This window comes from Salvelinus fontinalis, chromosome 9 (assembly GCF_029448725.1).
Source record: "Salvelinus fontinalis isolate EN_2023a chromosome 9, ASM2944872v1, whole genome shotgun sequence".
Taxonomy (NCBI): domain Eukaryota; kingdom Metazoa; phylum Chordata; class Actinopteri; order Salmoniformes; family Salmonidae; genus Salvelinus; species Salvelinus fontinalis.
Window position 1 is genome coordinate 52,520,764 of NC_074673.1, and position 15,782 is coordinate 52,536,545.

At 42.5% G+C, this 15,782-nt stretch overlaps 1 protein-coding gene across 3 annotated transcripts in view; it reads left to right on the forward strand.

The window, feature by feature from the left end:
* The window catches only part of coro2bb (coronin, actin binding protein, 2Bb), a 57,485-nt gene that overhangs the window by 39,494 nt on the left and 2,209 nt on the right, over nt 1–15,782 (forward strand). For 2 of the 3 annotated variants that reach the window (XM_055934829.1, XM_055934831.1), the window contains 7 exons: nt 3,515–3,631; nt 6,568–6,717; nt 8,116–8,280; nt 13,918–14,058; nt 14,172–14,276; nt 14,616–14,712; nt 15,256–15,368. In XM_055934829.1, coding sequence (XP_055790804.1) covers nt 3,515–3,631; nt 6,568–6,717; nt 8,116–8,280; nt 13,918–14,058; nt 14,172–14,276; nt 14,616–14,712; nt 15,256–15,368 — 888 coding nt within the window. The remainder of the gene's footprint in view (nt 1–3,514; nt 3,632–6,567; nt 6,718–8,115; nt 8,281–13,917; nt 14,059–14,171; nt 14,277–14,615; nt 14,713–15,255; nt 15,369–15,782) is intronic. The other variant, XM_055934830.1, reaches the window with a different exon arrangement.

The following is a 15,782-nucleotide window of genomic DNA, read 5'->3' on the forward strand; positions in this document are numbered from 1 at the left end:
TTGGGAGGCAGCCCACGTCCACCTTCAGCGTGCCATAAGGCGCCAGAAAATTGGCGCAGACCGTCGCCGCAGTGAGGCCCCGGTGTTCGTACCAGGGGACAGGGTCTGGCTCTCGACCCGAAACCTGCCCCTCCGCCTGCTCTGTCGGAAGCTGTGTCCGCGGTTTGTGGGGCCGTTTAAAGTCCTGAGGAGAGTGAACGAGGTATGTTATAGATTACAACTGCCCACTAATTACCGTATTAACCCCTCGTTCCATGTGTCTCTCCTCAGGCCGGTGGTGGCTGGCCCGCTCCAGGAGGCAGAAGTGCGTGAAGTTCCTCCGCCTCCTCTAGACATCGAGGGGGTCCCCGCGTACGCTATTCGTTCCATTTTGGATTCGAGACGTCGGGCGAGGGGCCTTCAGTACCTCGTGGACTGGGAGGGGTACGGGCCGGAGGAGAGATGCTGGGTTCCGGTGGAGGACGTTTTAGATCCTTCCATGTTAAAAGAATTCCACCGCCTCCATCCGGATCGCCCTGCACCTCGCCCTCCGGGTCGTCCCCGAGGCCGGTGTCGACGCGCGGCTGGAGCCGCGCGTCAGGGGGGGGGTAATGTCACGACTTCTGCCGAAGTCGTTGCCTCTCCTTGTCCGGGCGGTGTTCGGCGGTCGACTTCACCGGTCTTCTAGCCATCATCGATCCATTTTTCATTTTCCATTGGTTTTGTCTTGTCTTTCCACACACCTGTTGTCAATCCCATTCATTACCTGTTGTGTATTTAACCCTCTGTTTCCCTTCATGTGTTTGTCAGAGATTGTTGTATGTCAAGTGTTGTTTTATTAGTGTATAGGTGTGCGACGGGTCCTTATACCCATTTTATTTTGATATATGTATATTACTCGTGTTTGGAGCATTTCATGGACGTTTATTAAAAGTCTCCATATACACTTCGTTTACTCTCCTGCGTCTGACTTCCCTGCCACCTATACACACGACGTTGACAGGTACAAAAATGACATTTTCTGAACTATCTGTTGTCAGAGTTTTGGTTGCCCACATGTAAATTATTTTGATAAGAAATGTACTGAAAAACCCAATGTAAACCTAATACACGCAATGTTTGAAATATCTTTAATGTCTGAGGTACAAGAAACAAACCCTCACTTAATAGGGCTGACTGACCTGAGGCCTGATCACCCTCACTAGAAAGACTAGAGACATTGGGTGAGATTTAAATGGGCTATGTAAACACTAATAATGACATTATAATTAATCAATAGTCCTATGTGTGTTCGAACCACGAGAGGACATTATTTTAAGATTGACTTTCAGTGTACCTGTGTATGAATTTCCATGACAGCAAGTTAGAACATGTTAATGAAGCATTCTTCACATCTGCAGCCATTAAATGATCAACAACCTTGCTAAAGCCTAGGATGAAAAGACCTTCAGCTACCCAAATGTCTTGGCTAGCTAATGGACTAGATCATTTTTTAAAGCTCACTTGATTGTTCCTAGCTACCTGTTCTGCAAATTTACCTCGGCTCAGCTTCCTGTGGCTTCACAATCTCCTAATTTCTGACAAGAGCAATATTCCCTTGGATAGTTATTTCATAGGCCAAAACCCCAGAAAATTATTGTATATAAGATAAGATTGAGACCGATGAAAAGGACCTGTGAAATATGACGGCTTCCTCCATCTCATCTATTGCTCACAGTGCGCACGTGGTCCTTTTTGACTCCAAATTAACGTGCTCAGTTATTTCTACCACTGACACTACATATAAATTCTTTGCCATTGAATGTTTCAATAGTTGGCTTTGCTACGTCTGTTGTCACTGGTGTGTGGTGTGCATAAACTTTTTCAATTCTCATGTTTGTCACGTTCCTGACCTATTTATGTTAGTTTTTGTGTGTTAGTTGGTCAGGACGTGAGGTTGGGTGGGCATTCTATGTTATCTGTTTCTATGTTGGTTTTGGTTTGCCTGGTATGGCTCTTGATTAGAGGCAGGTGGTTTGCGTTTGCCTCTAATTAAGAGTCATATTTAGGTAGGGCATTCTCACTGTTTGTTTGTGGGTGATTGTCTCCTGTGTCTGTATGTATGTTCGTACCACATAGGACTGTAGCGTTTGTTTGTTTCGTTTCGATGTCGTCTGTTTTCCTGTACGTAAGTTTATGTTTAGTTATGTAAGTTTATGTTCAGGTTGCGTCAACGTCGTTTTGTTATTTTGTAAGCTTGTTAAAGTGTTTTGTTTCGTTTCGTGTTGCCATCATATTTTATAATAAAGATGGCTTATTTCCCTAAGCCTGCGTTTTGGTCTGAGGATCCTTCTCTCCTCACCTCTTCCGAGGATGAGGAGAGCACAAGCCGTTACAATGTTAGTGATGCCAGTTTGTTAGGACTGAAAACAAGGCTTCAAAAAAATTGTCACTAGCCTACATATAACATTTTTTTTAATGAGATGTGTAAGTGGTAAAAAGCGATATTTATTAGAGGAAATAATGTGCTCAGAAACCAATATGTTAAGCATGAAGGAGCGGGGAAGGGGGGTTTTTGATTGGAGAAACAATGATTAATTGTTGGCCATGATGAGGATAGCCTACAGCTTTAAAATCCTGCTCTTAATAGCCAATTAGTAGAAGTGATAGTGAATAAGGGTTCCTCAACTTAAGCCACAGGCTCCTCTGCTACTGTCTAGGTCATATGGCTTGTATAGGCCCACTTATTATAGGATTAACCCATATCAGTCACTTCTTCTACTTGTAAACAGCCAAGCTATAGGGTGTGACTGGTACAGAGTTAGCTTGAATCCTATTTTTCAGTCATGTGACCTTCCTGTCTCACAATGTTCTCTTTCTATCCTAACTGTTGTATCGGACACTTTTAGACAAAGACTGACAATGTCACTGATACAATGGGTTCTATTAAGCAATGATAGCACTGTGGCCTGTGAGGCATGTTTGAATAACAAATTAGGCTACTTTCCTTTGTATTTCCAACTGGATTTCCTTCTATCCCCATTTTGGAAATCATATACTTAACTTGTGTGGTTTCTGTCAAAATAGCCCTATTGCTCACTTTCCTTATACACATCAAAAGGCATCTACTCAAAATCAAAAGGCATCTATTTTGTTATAATTGACCCATCTTTTGACCCTAAGATCCAGTACCTCAGAGATGCTGAGGGAAGCAGGATGATGTGAAAGGCTTTCATGCAGTGCAGCGTATGGTACAGTACAGTGGCACCACTCAGTGGGCATTAGGGGTAACCACTGGTTGTCAATATTGGTGTCAACCCTGTTCATGCATTTCATGTTATGTGTTGGTGGTAGACAGTTATGTGTAATTTTTCTTTGTAGACAATATTCGGTTGAATACACATACCCTGAGGTATCTTACTCGTTGAGTTCAACAAGGCTTTGAGTATGGGATTGAATTTTGATCAGCATGTTTAGAGGGATGATAAGGCTTTTATGCTATTTACAGAATCTGTTTTGTGTTGTCTCTGTTTCTCTCCTCCATGTGCTCCTCCAGGCTGGGCGAATCGACCCTCACCAACCCAAAGTGTGCGGCCACCAGGGAGGCGTGCTGGACATCAAATGGAACCCCTTCATCGACAACATCATAGCCTCCTGCTCAGAGGACTGCTCTGTGAGTAACAACAAACATTGGTGTGAGTGTGTGCGCATGTGTGTGTACGTCTGTGTGTGTGTATTTGGGACCACGCAAGCATGTCTCTGTGTGCGTGTGTGCTTCCCTGTGTGTACATGTGAGTATCCCTGTGCATAGGGAAAAGTCTTTATACCCCTTGACTTATTCCACATTTTGTTTTATTTCAAATTGATGAAATATATGTTTTTTGTACACATAATACCCCATAATGACAAAGTGAAAACTTGGCACATTTATTGAAAATTAAATACTGAGATATTGTCTTTAACATACAGTGGGGCAAAAAAAGTATTTAGTCAGCCACCAATTGTGCAAGTTCTCCCACTTAAAAAGATGAGAGAGACCTGAAATTTTCATCATGGGTACACTTCAGCTATGACAGACAAAATGAGAAAAAAAATCCAGAAAATCACATTGTAGGATTTGTAATGAATTTATTTGCAAATTATGGTGGAAAATAAGTATTTGGTAAATAACAAAAGTTTATCTCAATACTTTGTTATATACCCTTTGTTGGCAATGACAGAGGTCAAACGTTTTCTGTAAGTCTTCGCAAGGTTTTCACACACTGTTGCTGGTATTCTGGCCCATTCCTCCATGCAGATCTCCTCTAGAGCAGTGATGTTTTGGGGCTGTTGCTGGGCAACATGGACTTTCAACTCCCTCCAAAGATTTTCTATGGGGTTGAGATCTGGAGACTGGCTAGGCCACTCCAGGACCTTGAAATGCTTCTTACGAAGCCACTCCTTCGTTGCCCGGGCGGTGTGTTTGGGATCATTGTCATGCTGAAAGACCCAGCCATGTTTCATCTTCAATGCCCTTGCTGATGGAAGGAGGTTTTCACTCAATCTCACGATACATGGCCCCATTCATTCTTTCCTTTACACGGATCAGTCGTCCTGGTCTCTTTGCAGAAAAACAGCCCCAAAGCATGATGTTTCCAACCCCATGCTTCACAGTAGGTATGGTGTTCTTTGGATGCAACTCAGTATTCTTTGTCCTCCAAACACGACAAGTTGAGTTTTTACCAAAAAGTTATATTTTGGTTTCATCTGACTATATGACATTCTCCCAATCTTCTTCTGTATCATCCAAATGCTCTCTAGCAAACTTCAGACGGGCCTGGACATGTACTGGCTTAAGCAGGGGGACACGTCTGGCACTGCAGGATTTGAGTCCCTGGCGGCGTTGTGTGTTACTGATGGTAGGCTTTGTTACTTTGGTCCCAGTTCTCTGCAGGTCATTCACTAGGTCCCCCGGTGTGGTTCTGGGATTTTTGCTCACCGTTCTTGTGATCATTTTGACCCCACGGGGTGAGATCTTGCGTGGAGCCCCAGATCGAGGGAGATTATCAGTGGTCTTGTATGTCTTCCATTTCCTAATAATTGCTCCCACAGTTGATTTCTTCAAACCAAGCTGTTTACCTATTGCTGATTCAGTCTTCCCAGCCTGGTGCAGGTCTACAATTTTGTTTCTGGTGTCCTTTGACAGATCTTTGGTCTTGGCCATAGTGGAGTTTGGAGTGTGACTGTTTGAGGTGTGGACAGGTGTCTTTTATACTGATAACAAGTTCAAACAGGTGCCATTAATACAGGTAACGAGTGGAGGACAGAGGAGCCTCTTAAAGAAGAAGTTACAGGTCTGTGAGAGCCAGAAATCTTGCTTGTTTGTAGGTGACCAAATACTTATTTTCCACCATAATTTGCAAATAAATTCATTAAAAATCCTACAATGTGATATTCTGGATTTTTTTTCTCATTTTGTCTGTCATAGTTGAAGTGTACCTATGATGAAAATTACAGGCCTCTCATCTTTTTAAGTGGGAGAACTTGCACAATTGGTGGCTGACTAAATACTTTTTGCCCCACTGTAACTATTCACAACCCTGAGTCAATACATGTTAGAATCAGCTTTGGCAGTGATTACAGCTGTGAGTCTTTCTGGGTAAGTCTCTAAGAACTTTCCACACCTGGATTGTACAATATTTTCACTGTTTTTTGTTGTTGTAATTCTTCAAGCAATTTTGTGTACATGTTTTTCTGTACAGGCTTCCTTCTTTTCACTCTGTCATGTAGGTTAGTATTGTGGAGTAACTACAATGTTGTTGATCCATCCTCAGTTTTCTCCTATCACAGGCATTAAATTCTGTAAATGTTTTAAAGTCACCATCGGCCTCATGTTGAAATCCCTGAGCGGTTTCCTTCCTCTCCGACAACTGAGTTTGGAAGGACGCCTGTATCTTTGTAATGACTGGGTATTTTGATACACCATCCAAAGTGTAATTAACAACTTCACCATGCTCAAATGGGTATGTAATGTCTTTTTTTTGTTGCAAGGCATTGGCAAAACTCCCTTGTGGTTGAATCTGTGTTTGAAATTCACTGCTCGACAGAGGGACCTTACAGATAATTGTATGTGTAGGGTACAGATATGAGGTAGTCATTCAAAAATCATGTTAAACACTATTATTGTACACAGTCCATGCAACTTATGTGACTTGTTAAGCACATTTTTACTCCTTAACTCATTAGGCTTGCCATAACGAAGAGGTTGAATACTTATTTACTCCAGACATTTAAGCTTTTTATTTTTAATTACTATAACTAGTAAAAATGTCTAAAAACATAATTCCACTTTGACGTTATGGTATATGTAGGCAAGTGACACAAAATCTGATCGGCTGTAACACAATAAAATGTGGAATAAGTCAAGGGGTGGAAATACTTTCTGAACGCACTGTACTATATATATTATATACAGTACAGTTAAATTAGGTCTTTAGAAAGAGGAGAGGTCTTATTTAACTGTTGTTTAAAGCTAAACTTCCTTTTTGCCTGAGTAACCTCTGGTGGCAGAGCATTCCACGATGACATGCCGATGTCTATGACCGTTATCTACGTATATGTGGCCTATAGGTGCGGATATGGGAGATTCCTGAGGGAGGGTTGAGGCGGAACATGTCCGAGGCGGTTATGGAGTTGTATGGACACAGCCGACGAGTAGGTCTCATAGAGTGGCACCCCACCTGCAGTGGCATCCTCTTCAGCGCTGGCTACGACTTTAAGGTATCAGTAAATCATTGCTGTAGTGTTCTTTACCATCTTTTCCTCTCTTTATTGAATTCTCTCACTCCCCTCACTCGCTTTACCCATCTTTCTCTCTCACTTTGTTCACTCTTTAATCTCTCTCTCTCTCTCTCTAAACACGACATGACCAAAGGTATGTGGACACCTGCTTGTCAAACATATCATTCCAAAATCATGGACATTCATATGGAGTTCGTCCCCCCTTTGCTGCTATAACAGCCTCTGCTCTTCTGGGAAGGCCTTCCACTAGATGTCGGAACATTGCTGCGGTGGCTTGCTTTCATTCAGCCACAAGAGCATTAGTGAGGTCGGGCACTGTTGGGCGATTAGGCCTGGCTCGCAGTCGGCGTTCCAAAAGGTGTTCGATGGGATTAAGGTCAAAGGTGTTTGATGGGATTAAGGTCACGGCTCTGTGCAGGCTAGTCAAGTTCTTCCAAACCGATCTCGACAAACCATTTCTTTATGGACCTCGCTTTGTGCACGGGGGCATTGCCATGCTTAAACAGGAAAGGGCCTGCCCCAAACTGTTGCAACAAAGTTGAAAGCACAGAATGTCATTGTATGCTATAGCGTTAAGATTTCCCTTCACTGGAACAAAGGGGCCTAGCTCGAACCATGAAAAACAGCCCCAGAAAATTATTCCTCCTCCACCAAAATTTACAGTTAGCACTATGCATTCGGGAAGGTAGCGTTCTCCTGGCATCCGCCAAGCGTGATTCATCACTCCAGAGTCCAATGGCGGCGTGCTTTACTCCACCAGCCGACGCCTGGCATTGCGCATGGTGATCTTAGACTTGTGCATGGCTGCTCGGCGATGGAAACCCATTTCATGAAGCTCACGACAAACAGTTCTTGTGCTGACGTTGCTTCCAGAAGCAGTTTGGAACTCGGTAGTGAGTGCTGCAACCGAGGACAGAAGATTATTATGCGCTTCAGCACCTGGTGGTCTGTGAGCTTGTGTGGCCTACCACTTTGCAGTTGAGACGTTGTTGTTCCTAGACGTTTCCACTTCACAATAACAGCGCTTACAGTTGACGGGGGCAGCTCTAGCAGGGTGGAAATTTGACAAACTGACTTGTTGTAAAGGTGGCATCCTAAAGTCGCTGAGCTCTTCAGTAAGGCCATTTTACTGCCAATGCTTGACTATGTTGATTGCATGGCTGTGTGCTCAATTTTCTCCACCTGTCAGGAACGGTTGTGGCTGAAATAGATGAATTCACTAATTTGAAGGGGTGTCCACATACTTTTGTATATATAGTGTATATACAGTATATATCTATATTCCTATAAATTCACTCCCCCTTCTATCACCTCATCTCCTCAGACTTTTGTCTCTCTTACATTAACTTTCACTCTTTATGTCCCTCCATTTGTCAGATCCTGATCTGGAACCTGGAGGTGGGAGGCCCAGTGAAGTTGATCGACTGTCACTCAGACGTGGTCCTCTGCATGTCCTTCAACACCGACGGCAGCCTGCTGGCCACCAGCTGCAAGGACAAACACCTGCGTGTGATCGAGCCTCGCTCGGGCAAGGTCCTGCAGGTGGGTCACTCACCCATGTAGACAGAGAGACACCAGCTATATTACAGTTTTTTTTACAATCGCGAGGACCCATTTCTCAATACTTAGGAAACTTTTTCAAAACTCTTCACACAGATCTCCTAACCAAATTTCAGCTTGGCGCAGCAGTTCATTTCACATCATAAAATGCAATAAAACTACCAAAACACTTCATACATGTCTCAAATCAACTCATTCTTCCATAACACTAGCAAGGTTGTCACCAAACAAGCACACTTTGTCACTCAATAAACAATGACCTAAAAAACACTAACAACAGGTAGCATTACACAATGTTTTCTTTTGTAAAATGTCTTTACAACACAAGAATGACCTCCCTACTGTTTAGAATTCACTGCAGTATATGTTACAGGAATGAATCAGCCATTTTGCAATATGCTTCAATATGTTTTATGTCATTTTTTGGCATTGAGTGATTCCAAAATACAAGAATTTGTTTTTACACCGATACAGATACAGTAGCAAGTCTAGTCAACCCTGTCTTCTGCATTTGGCCACAGGTTCCCATCCACATCACATGTCATCTTGGGAAATATACATAGGAAATAATCTTTTGGCATTAATGGTCCATCCCTGGCAATCTTCTGCAGATATGTCCAAGCATCCAGCATTCATTGTGTCCAGGAGGGACATTTGATCATGTGGATGGTGGTCCATGAGGAAAATAATTCCTCTATGGGGTTGAGGAATGGAGAGTAAGGTGGGAGGAAAAGTGACACCATCCTGGGATGGGCTGCAAACCGCTCTGACTGCACGGGGGTGGTGAAATGCCACATTGTCCCATACAATTAAAAACGTTGTCCGATTTCGCCTCACTGCAACACTTTCCTCACTTGGCACAACCCTTCCATAGAGGTCATCCATGAATTAAATAAGATGCTCGGTGTTGTATGGCCCAATTAGCGATTTGTGTAACAGCAATCCATCAGAGTATATTGCTGTACACATTGTGATGTTGGCACCCCTCTGGCCCGGGACATCCACTGTGGCTCTTTTCCCAATCACATTCCTTCCTCGCCACTGTGTTTTGGCCAAGTTGAAACCAGCCTCATCCACAAAGATGAATATGTGGGTTGTTGGTCTGGCTTCCATCTCCATGACTCTCTAAAATAAATCCACAAGGCAACATAAGAGTTAGGCTATACCATATTGGTTCCTGAGTTGCTTGACTCGTTCAGAGTTCCTCTCAAAGGAGACAGTGTACAACTGCTTTATCCTGAATTGATGTTTCAGGACTCTAGAAATAGTTGTTATGCTTACATTGTGAATATTTACAAATGTAATGTCTGCCAACACTCTGTCCCGAATCTCTGAGTTTTATGCCATTATTTCTGATGACCATATCAACGATTGCAGTTTCTGTAACGATACTCTAAATCCTCCTCCTCCTCAGACGAGGAGAGGAGAGAGGGATCTGAAGACCAATGTGCAGCGAGGTATGATGACATGATTTATTTAAGACACGACAAAACAACAAACACGACGTAGACAGAAAACGAACTATACTTGGATAAACTACAAAACAAATAAACGATGAAAACAGACCTGGACACGAACTTACATATAACTTGAAGAACGCACGAACAGGTACACGACTACAAACAAACGCTACAGTCCCGTGTGGCACGAACATACATACAGACACAGGAGACAACCACCCACAAACAAACAGTGTGAAAACACCTACCTTAATATGGCTCTCAATCAGAGGAAATGAAAACCACCTGCCTCTAATTGAGAGCCATATCAGGTCACCCTTAAACCAACATAGAAACAGAAAACATAGACTGCCCACCCAAACTCACGTCCTGACCAGCTAACACATACACAAACTAACAGAAAACAGGTCAGGAACGTGACAGTTTCCTGTACAGCAGTGAAAATCCTACCTCTCCCGCCAGTGGGAGGTAACCATTGGGTCCTAAGCAGGAATAAAAAAAACTATTACACACAAGTGGGTGTGGAGGCTTTGCTCAATTTACTTCTGTAATGTGCAGTTCAGTCAGATGATCGTGCAGAATGCACATCTTACCTGTTGTTTTGCTGGAAATGTCTCAGAATAGATGCCACTGTTGAGCGTTGCAGATTTGGCTGCACTCTCAGACCAGCCTCTCTCATTGATAGATCATGATTTGTTACATGATCAGTTATAGTAGCCCTAATCTCATCTGAGACTACAGCTCTTGATCTTCCTCTCAGTCTTCTTCCACCACGCATACGTACTCCTCTCCCTCCCACTCTTCTTCCTCTGTCAGCCACTTCTCTATCTCTGGCTGGGTCCATGTTTACATTGCAGTACAGCATTATTCCTAAGATGTCCCCTTTTGTATGGATGGTAATGAAATTGAAAGACTAACACCTGGGTAGGTGTTCAGCTACAATGGGAATCAGCTGTGGTTGGTCTAATTGTTTTGATAGTATTTCTTTTTTTTTAGATTTGGAATATATTTCAATACGGTATTACTGTAGAAATGTAGCAAATTGCTGTCTTATTCCATTTTGTGTTATGTTAGGTTTTGAACTTAAGTTAAACAGTTATGAAAAGAGTATGTAAACGTGCAAATTGGCCTGTAGGTACATAGAGTTTTGGTGGTGGTTGTGTCTGAGGGAGAAAATAATTCATGAAATTTGATAGATGTAGTCATTGAATGCATTTTGTGCCAAAGCAATGGAATATGATCCACAGTTTAGCACACCTAGACTGCTGTTGTGCTCACTGTGTGCAGAGTTTTGAAAAGGTGACCTACAGTAAGTATTGAGAAATGGGTCCTAGCGATTACAGTTTTTTTTTTACAAAGGCCATGTTTCACTTTAAAACAATTAAAAACATGAATCCATAGTGGTATATGTATCAATTGGATATGTCAATTATTTTTTGGGTACGCCATTGTAAATTGAAGATCTAATAGCTTATATACTGCTGGGCTACACACGCACCACAAAAACATGAAATAGAATATTGACCAGGCTTTACATGAATGCTGAGCCACATTGATTATCTGTTTACACCACTGCGAGCAGCGATACCCACATTTCCAGCTAAATTACATAACTTTAGCTACATATTACATGACACACTAATGGTCAAAAGTTTTAGAATATCTACTCATTCAAGGGTTTTTCTTTATTTGTACTATTTTCTACATTGTAGAATAATAGTGACGACATCAACACTATGAAATAACACATATGGAATGTGTAGTAAACACATCATGTAGTAAACAAAATAGTGTTAAACAAATAAATATATATTTAATATTTGTGATTCTTCAAATAGCCACCCTTTGCCTTGATGACAGCTTTGCACACTCTTGGCATTCGCTCAACCAGCTTCACCTCGAATGCTTTTCCAACAGTCTTGAAGGAGTTCCCACATATGCTGAGCACTTGTTGTCAGCTTTTCCTTCAATCTGTGGTCCGACTCATCCCAAACCTACTCAATTTGGTTGGAGGTTGGGTGATTGTGGAGGCCAGGTCATCTGATGCAGCACTCCATCACTCTCCTTCTTGGTCAAATAGCCCTTATACAGCCTGGTAGTGTGTTGGGTCATTGTCCTGTTGAAAAACAAATGATAGGTCACTAAGCCCAAACCAGATGGGATGGCTTATCACAGCAGAATGCTGTGGTAGTGTCACGTGTGCTCCCTCTCCGGCCTCTAGGTCACCAGGCTGCTCGTTATGGCGCACACCTGTCACCATCGTTATGCGCACCTGTGCATCGTCAGACTCACCTGGACTCCATCACTTCCCTGATTACCTTCCCTATATATGTCACTCCCTTTGGTTCCTTCCCCAAGCGTCATTGTTTCTGTTTCAGTTTCATGTCTGTGTGCTGTTAGTGTTTCTTGTTTTGGATGATGTTTATTTTATTAAAACACTCACTCCCTGAACTTGCTTCCTGACTCTCAGCGCATAGCACTACACTTAACCATGCTGGATAAGTGTGCCTTGAATTCGAAATAAATCACAGTGCTACCAGCAAAGCAACCCCACACCATAACACCTCCTCCTCCATGCTTTACAGTGGGAAATACACATGCAGAGATCATCCGTTCACCCGCATCGTGTCTCACCAAGACACGGCGGTTGCAACCAAAAATCTCCAATTTGCACGCCAGACAAAAGGACACATTTCCACTGGTCTAATGTCCATTGCTCATGTTTCTTGGCACAAGCAAGTCTCTTCTTATTATTGGTGTCCTTTAGTAGGGGTTTCTTTGCAGCAATTTGACCATGAAGGCCTGATTCACAGAGTCTCCTCTTGTCACGCCCTGACCATAGTTTGTGTTGTATGTTTCTATGTTTTGTTTGGTCAGGGTGTGATATGAGTGGGCATTCTATGTTGTATGTCTAGTTTGTCTATTTCTATGTGTTTGGCCTGATATGGTTCTCAATCAGAGGCAGGTGTTTCTAGTTGTCTCTGATTGGGAACCATATTTAGGTAGCCTGTTTTGTATTGTGGGTGATTGTTCCTGTTACTGTGTTTCTGTGTTCACGTTACGGGACTGTTTCGTCGTCGTTTGTTTGTTGTTTTTTGTTTTTTCAAGTATTCTATTAAAATGAATACTCACCACGCTGCATCTTGGTCCTCCTCTCTTTCGCCTAACGACGAGCATTACACCTCAAAGTGTTGAGATGTGTCTGTTACTTGAACTCTGTGAAGCATTTATTTGGGCTGCAATTTCTGAGGCTGTTAACTCTGAACTTATCCTCTGCAGAAGAGGTAACTCTGGGTCATCCATTCCTGTTGCATTCCTTTATGAATCAGTTTCAACATCGCGCTTGATGGTTTTTGCAACTGCACATGAAGAAACTTTTAAAGTTCTTGACATTTTCCGTATTGACTGACCTACATGTCTTAAAGTAATGATGGACTGTCATTTCTCTTTTCTCATTTGAGCTGTTTGTGCCATAATATGGACTTGGTCTTTTACCAAATAGGGCTATCGTCTGTATACCCCCGCCCCCCCCCCCCCACAACACAACTGATTGACTCAAACACATTAAGGAAGGAAATTCCACAAATTAACTTTTAAGAAGGCACACCTGTTAATTGAAATGCATTCCAGGTGACTACCTTGTGAAGCTGGTTGAGAGAATGCCAAGAGTGTGCAAAGCTGTCATCAAGGCAAAGTGTGGCTACTTTGAAGAATCTCAAATGTAAAATATATATTTGATTTGTTTAACACTTTTTTGGTTACTACATGATTCCATATGTGTTATTTCATATTGTTGATGTCTTTACTATTATTCTACCATGTAGAAAATAGCAAAAAATAAAGAAAAACTCTTGAATGAGTAGGTGTTCTAAAACTTTGGACCGGTAGTGTATATATGTTTACTTGTATTTATTTTCTCATTTGTTTTGTGATGTCATCTACAAGGGGTGTATGTTCTATTTGTATTAGCCCATTTAACTTGCAACATGGCCTTTAAAGCCAGAGTGACCTGTTCACACCTGGGTTGTCTCCATATACAGCACCATTTGTGGGGTACCTAGACACAAATATACACACACACTCCACACCTACCTGTAGACGTAGCTACTGTACTGTGTAACGCTGTGTTGTAACACAGCCAGTTTGAATAATTTTCCAGAGCTATTGCCATATATGTGAACAGGAAGCTGACTGTAAGAGCCACAGGGTGAACAGAGTGGTGTTTCTGGGCAACATGAAGCGCCTGGTGACCACCGGAGTCTCTCGATGGAACACTAGACAAGTGGCACTGTGGGATCAGGTGAGCTCATTGGTGATATATCAGTGTCTATGTTAAAGTGCTTTGGTGTGTTTGAGAGAGAGAGAGAGAGTGTATGTGTGTAGAGCAGTGTCTCACTAAGGTTATCTCTCCAGGAGGACCTGTCCATGCCCATCATAGAGGAGGAGATTGATGGGCTCTCTGGGCTGCTCTTCCCTTTCTATGATGCTGACACACACATGCTCTACCTGGCAGGCAAGGTAAGACACGTCATACCAAGGCCACTTGACCTTAGTTGAAAGCTATCACATGAGGTGATGTGTATGAATTACATTTTTATGTTTTAATGTGAATTTCTCTCTTGAATTTAAATGGGATTTAATTTCACTTTTTGAACTGACTGACTTGAAATGGAACCCCTATGCGAGATGTGCGCTTCCTCATTGGCTTATAAATTGCGAAAATGCATTTTGTGTGGTGTGTGTGTGAAATATATGAATGTGCGTGTGCACGTGTGTAAAAGAGAGTGTGTTACCATGGGAACCTCAACGTTACTGCTATCTGCTGTGTGATCTCAGGTGTCTGTGTATGGTTCACAGGGAGACGGTAACATCAGATACTATGAGGTCGGCACAGAGAAGCCCTACCTGCAGTACCTAATGGAGTTCAGGTCCCCGGCTCCACAGAAAGGCCTGGGTAAGTCAGTCACATCAATCGATGAATACTAAGTCGTCTCACAAATCGCAATGCCATCCTTCCAGGTCTCGTTCATCAGTGAGGAAGCCTGTAAATTGAGGTTAATCAATGAGTGAAAATCATACTTTTCTAACTCTTGGAACAACATTTCAGATACATGACAGGGTACAAGGTTGCGTTTTTTTTCTATTGGTCCTGAATCATAAAACTTGAGATCTGCGCTCAGAACTCAAAATTCCAATTGACATCAATGCATGATTTTAGAGGATGTGATCTCAAATTCAGCCCTCAGTGAACCCACAGCACAATCAGGAATCCTAACAAGAGGGACATTCGCAGCACTCAGAACATTGCAGATAGACCAGACTCGCCTCTCATCTCCAACTGAAATAGAGAATTGTGACTGTTCCAGACATTCCGTTTCTGTCCATGCTCAGTCTGAACACTGCTCCTGACAGTAGAAGCCCCTAGATTGGCATGGTATGTAAGGTGTCCATTTTAACTTCAAGACCCCCTTTCCCCTCTCTTTGTCCACCCTCACAGGAGTTATGCCAAAACATGGGCTGGACGTGGCGGCCTGCGAGGTGTTCCGCTTCTACAAGCTGGTGACTCTGAGGGGCCTCATCGAGCCCATCTCCATGATAGTCCCACGAAGGGTGAATGGAGTGCAGTGTTGGGGAAGCTACTCTGAAGCTACCAATCACTTCACAATGGAATAACTTTAGCTACTCTAGCCTTAGGAAAAATATAGTTTACTTAACTGAAGGTTACTTTTAAGTAGTAGTTCACTACATCCAAACTACTTGGTGATAAATGATCATATTTCAATCTGAAATGCCATAGATTACAAATTGCAAGATCAGATCACTCTGGAATCATGTGTAATTTAGCCTACTAAAAATGTAAACATTTTCAAGTGATAATTAGGCAGGAAATTCTTGCGTACCTCTTCTGGTCTAGCAGTTAGCTAGTCTCACTTATCATACCACCTAGGTGCTTTCTAGACTAGCACACGGCAATGCAGCAGCATTCATTTTCTGCTTTGGGTGCTATAGGAATGATTCACTTTG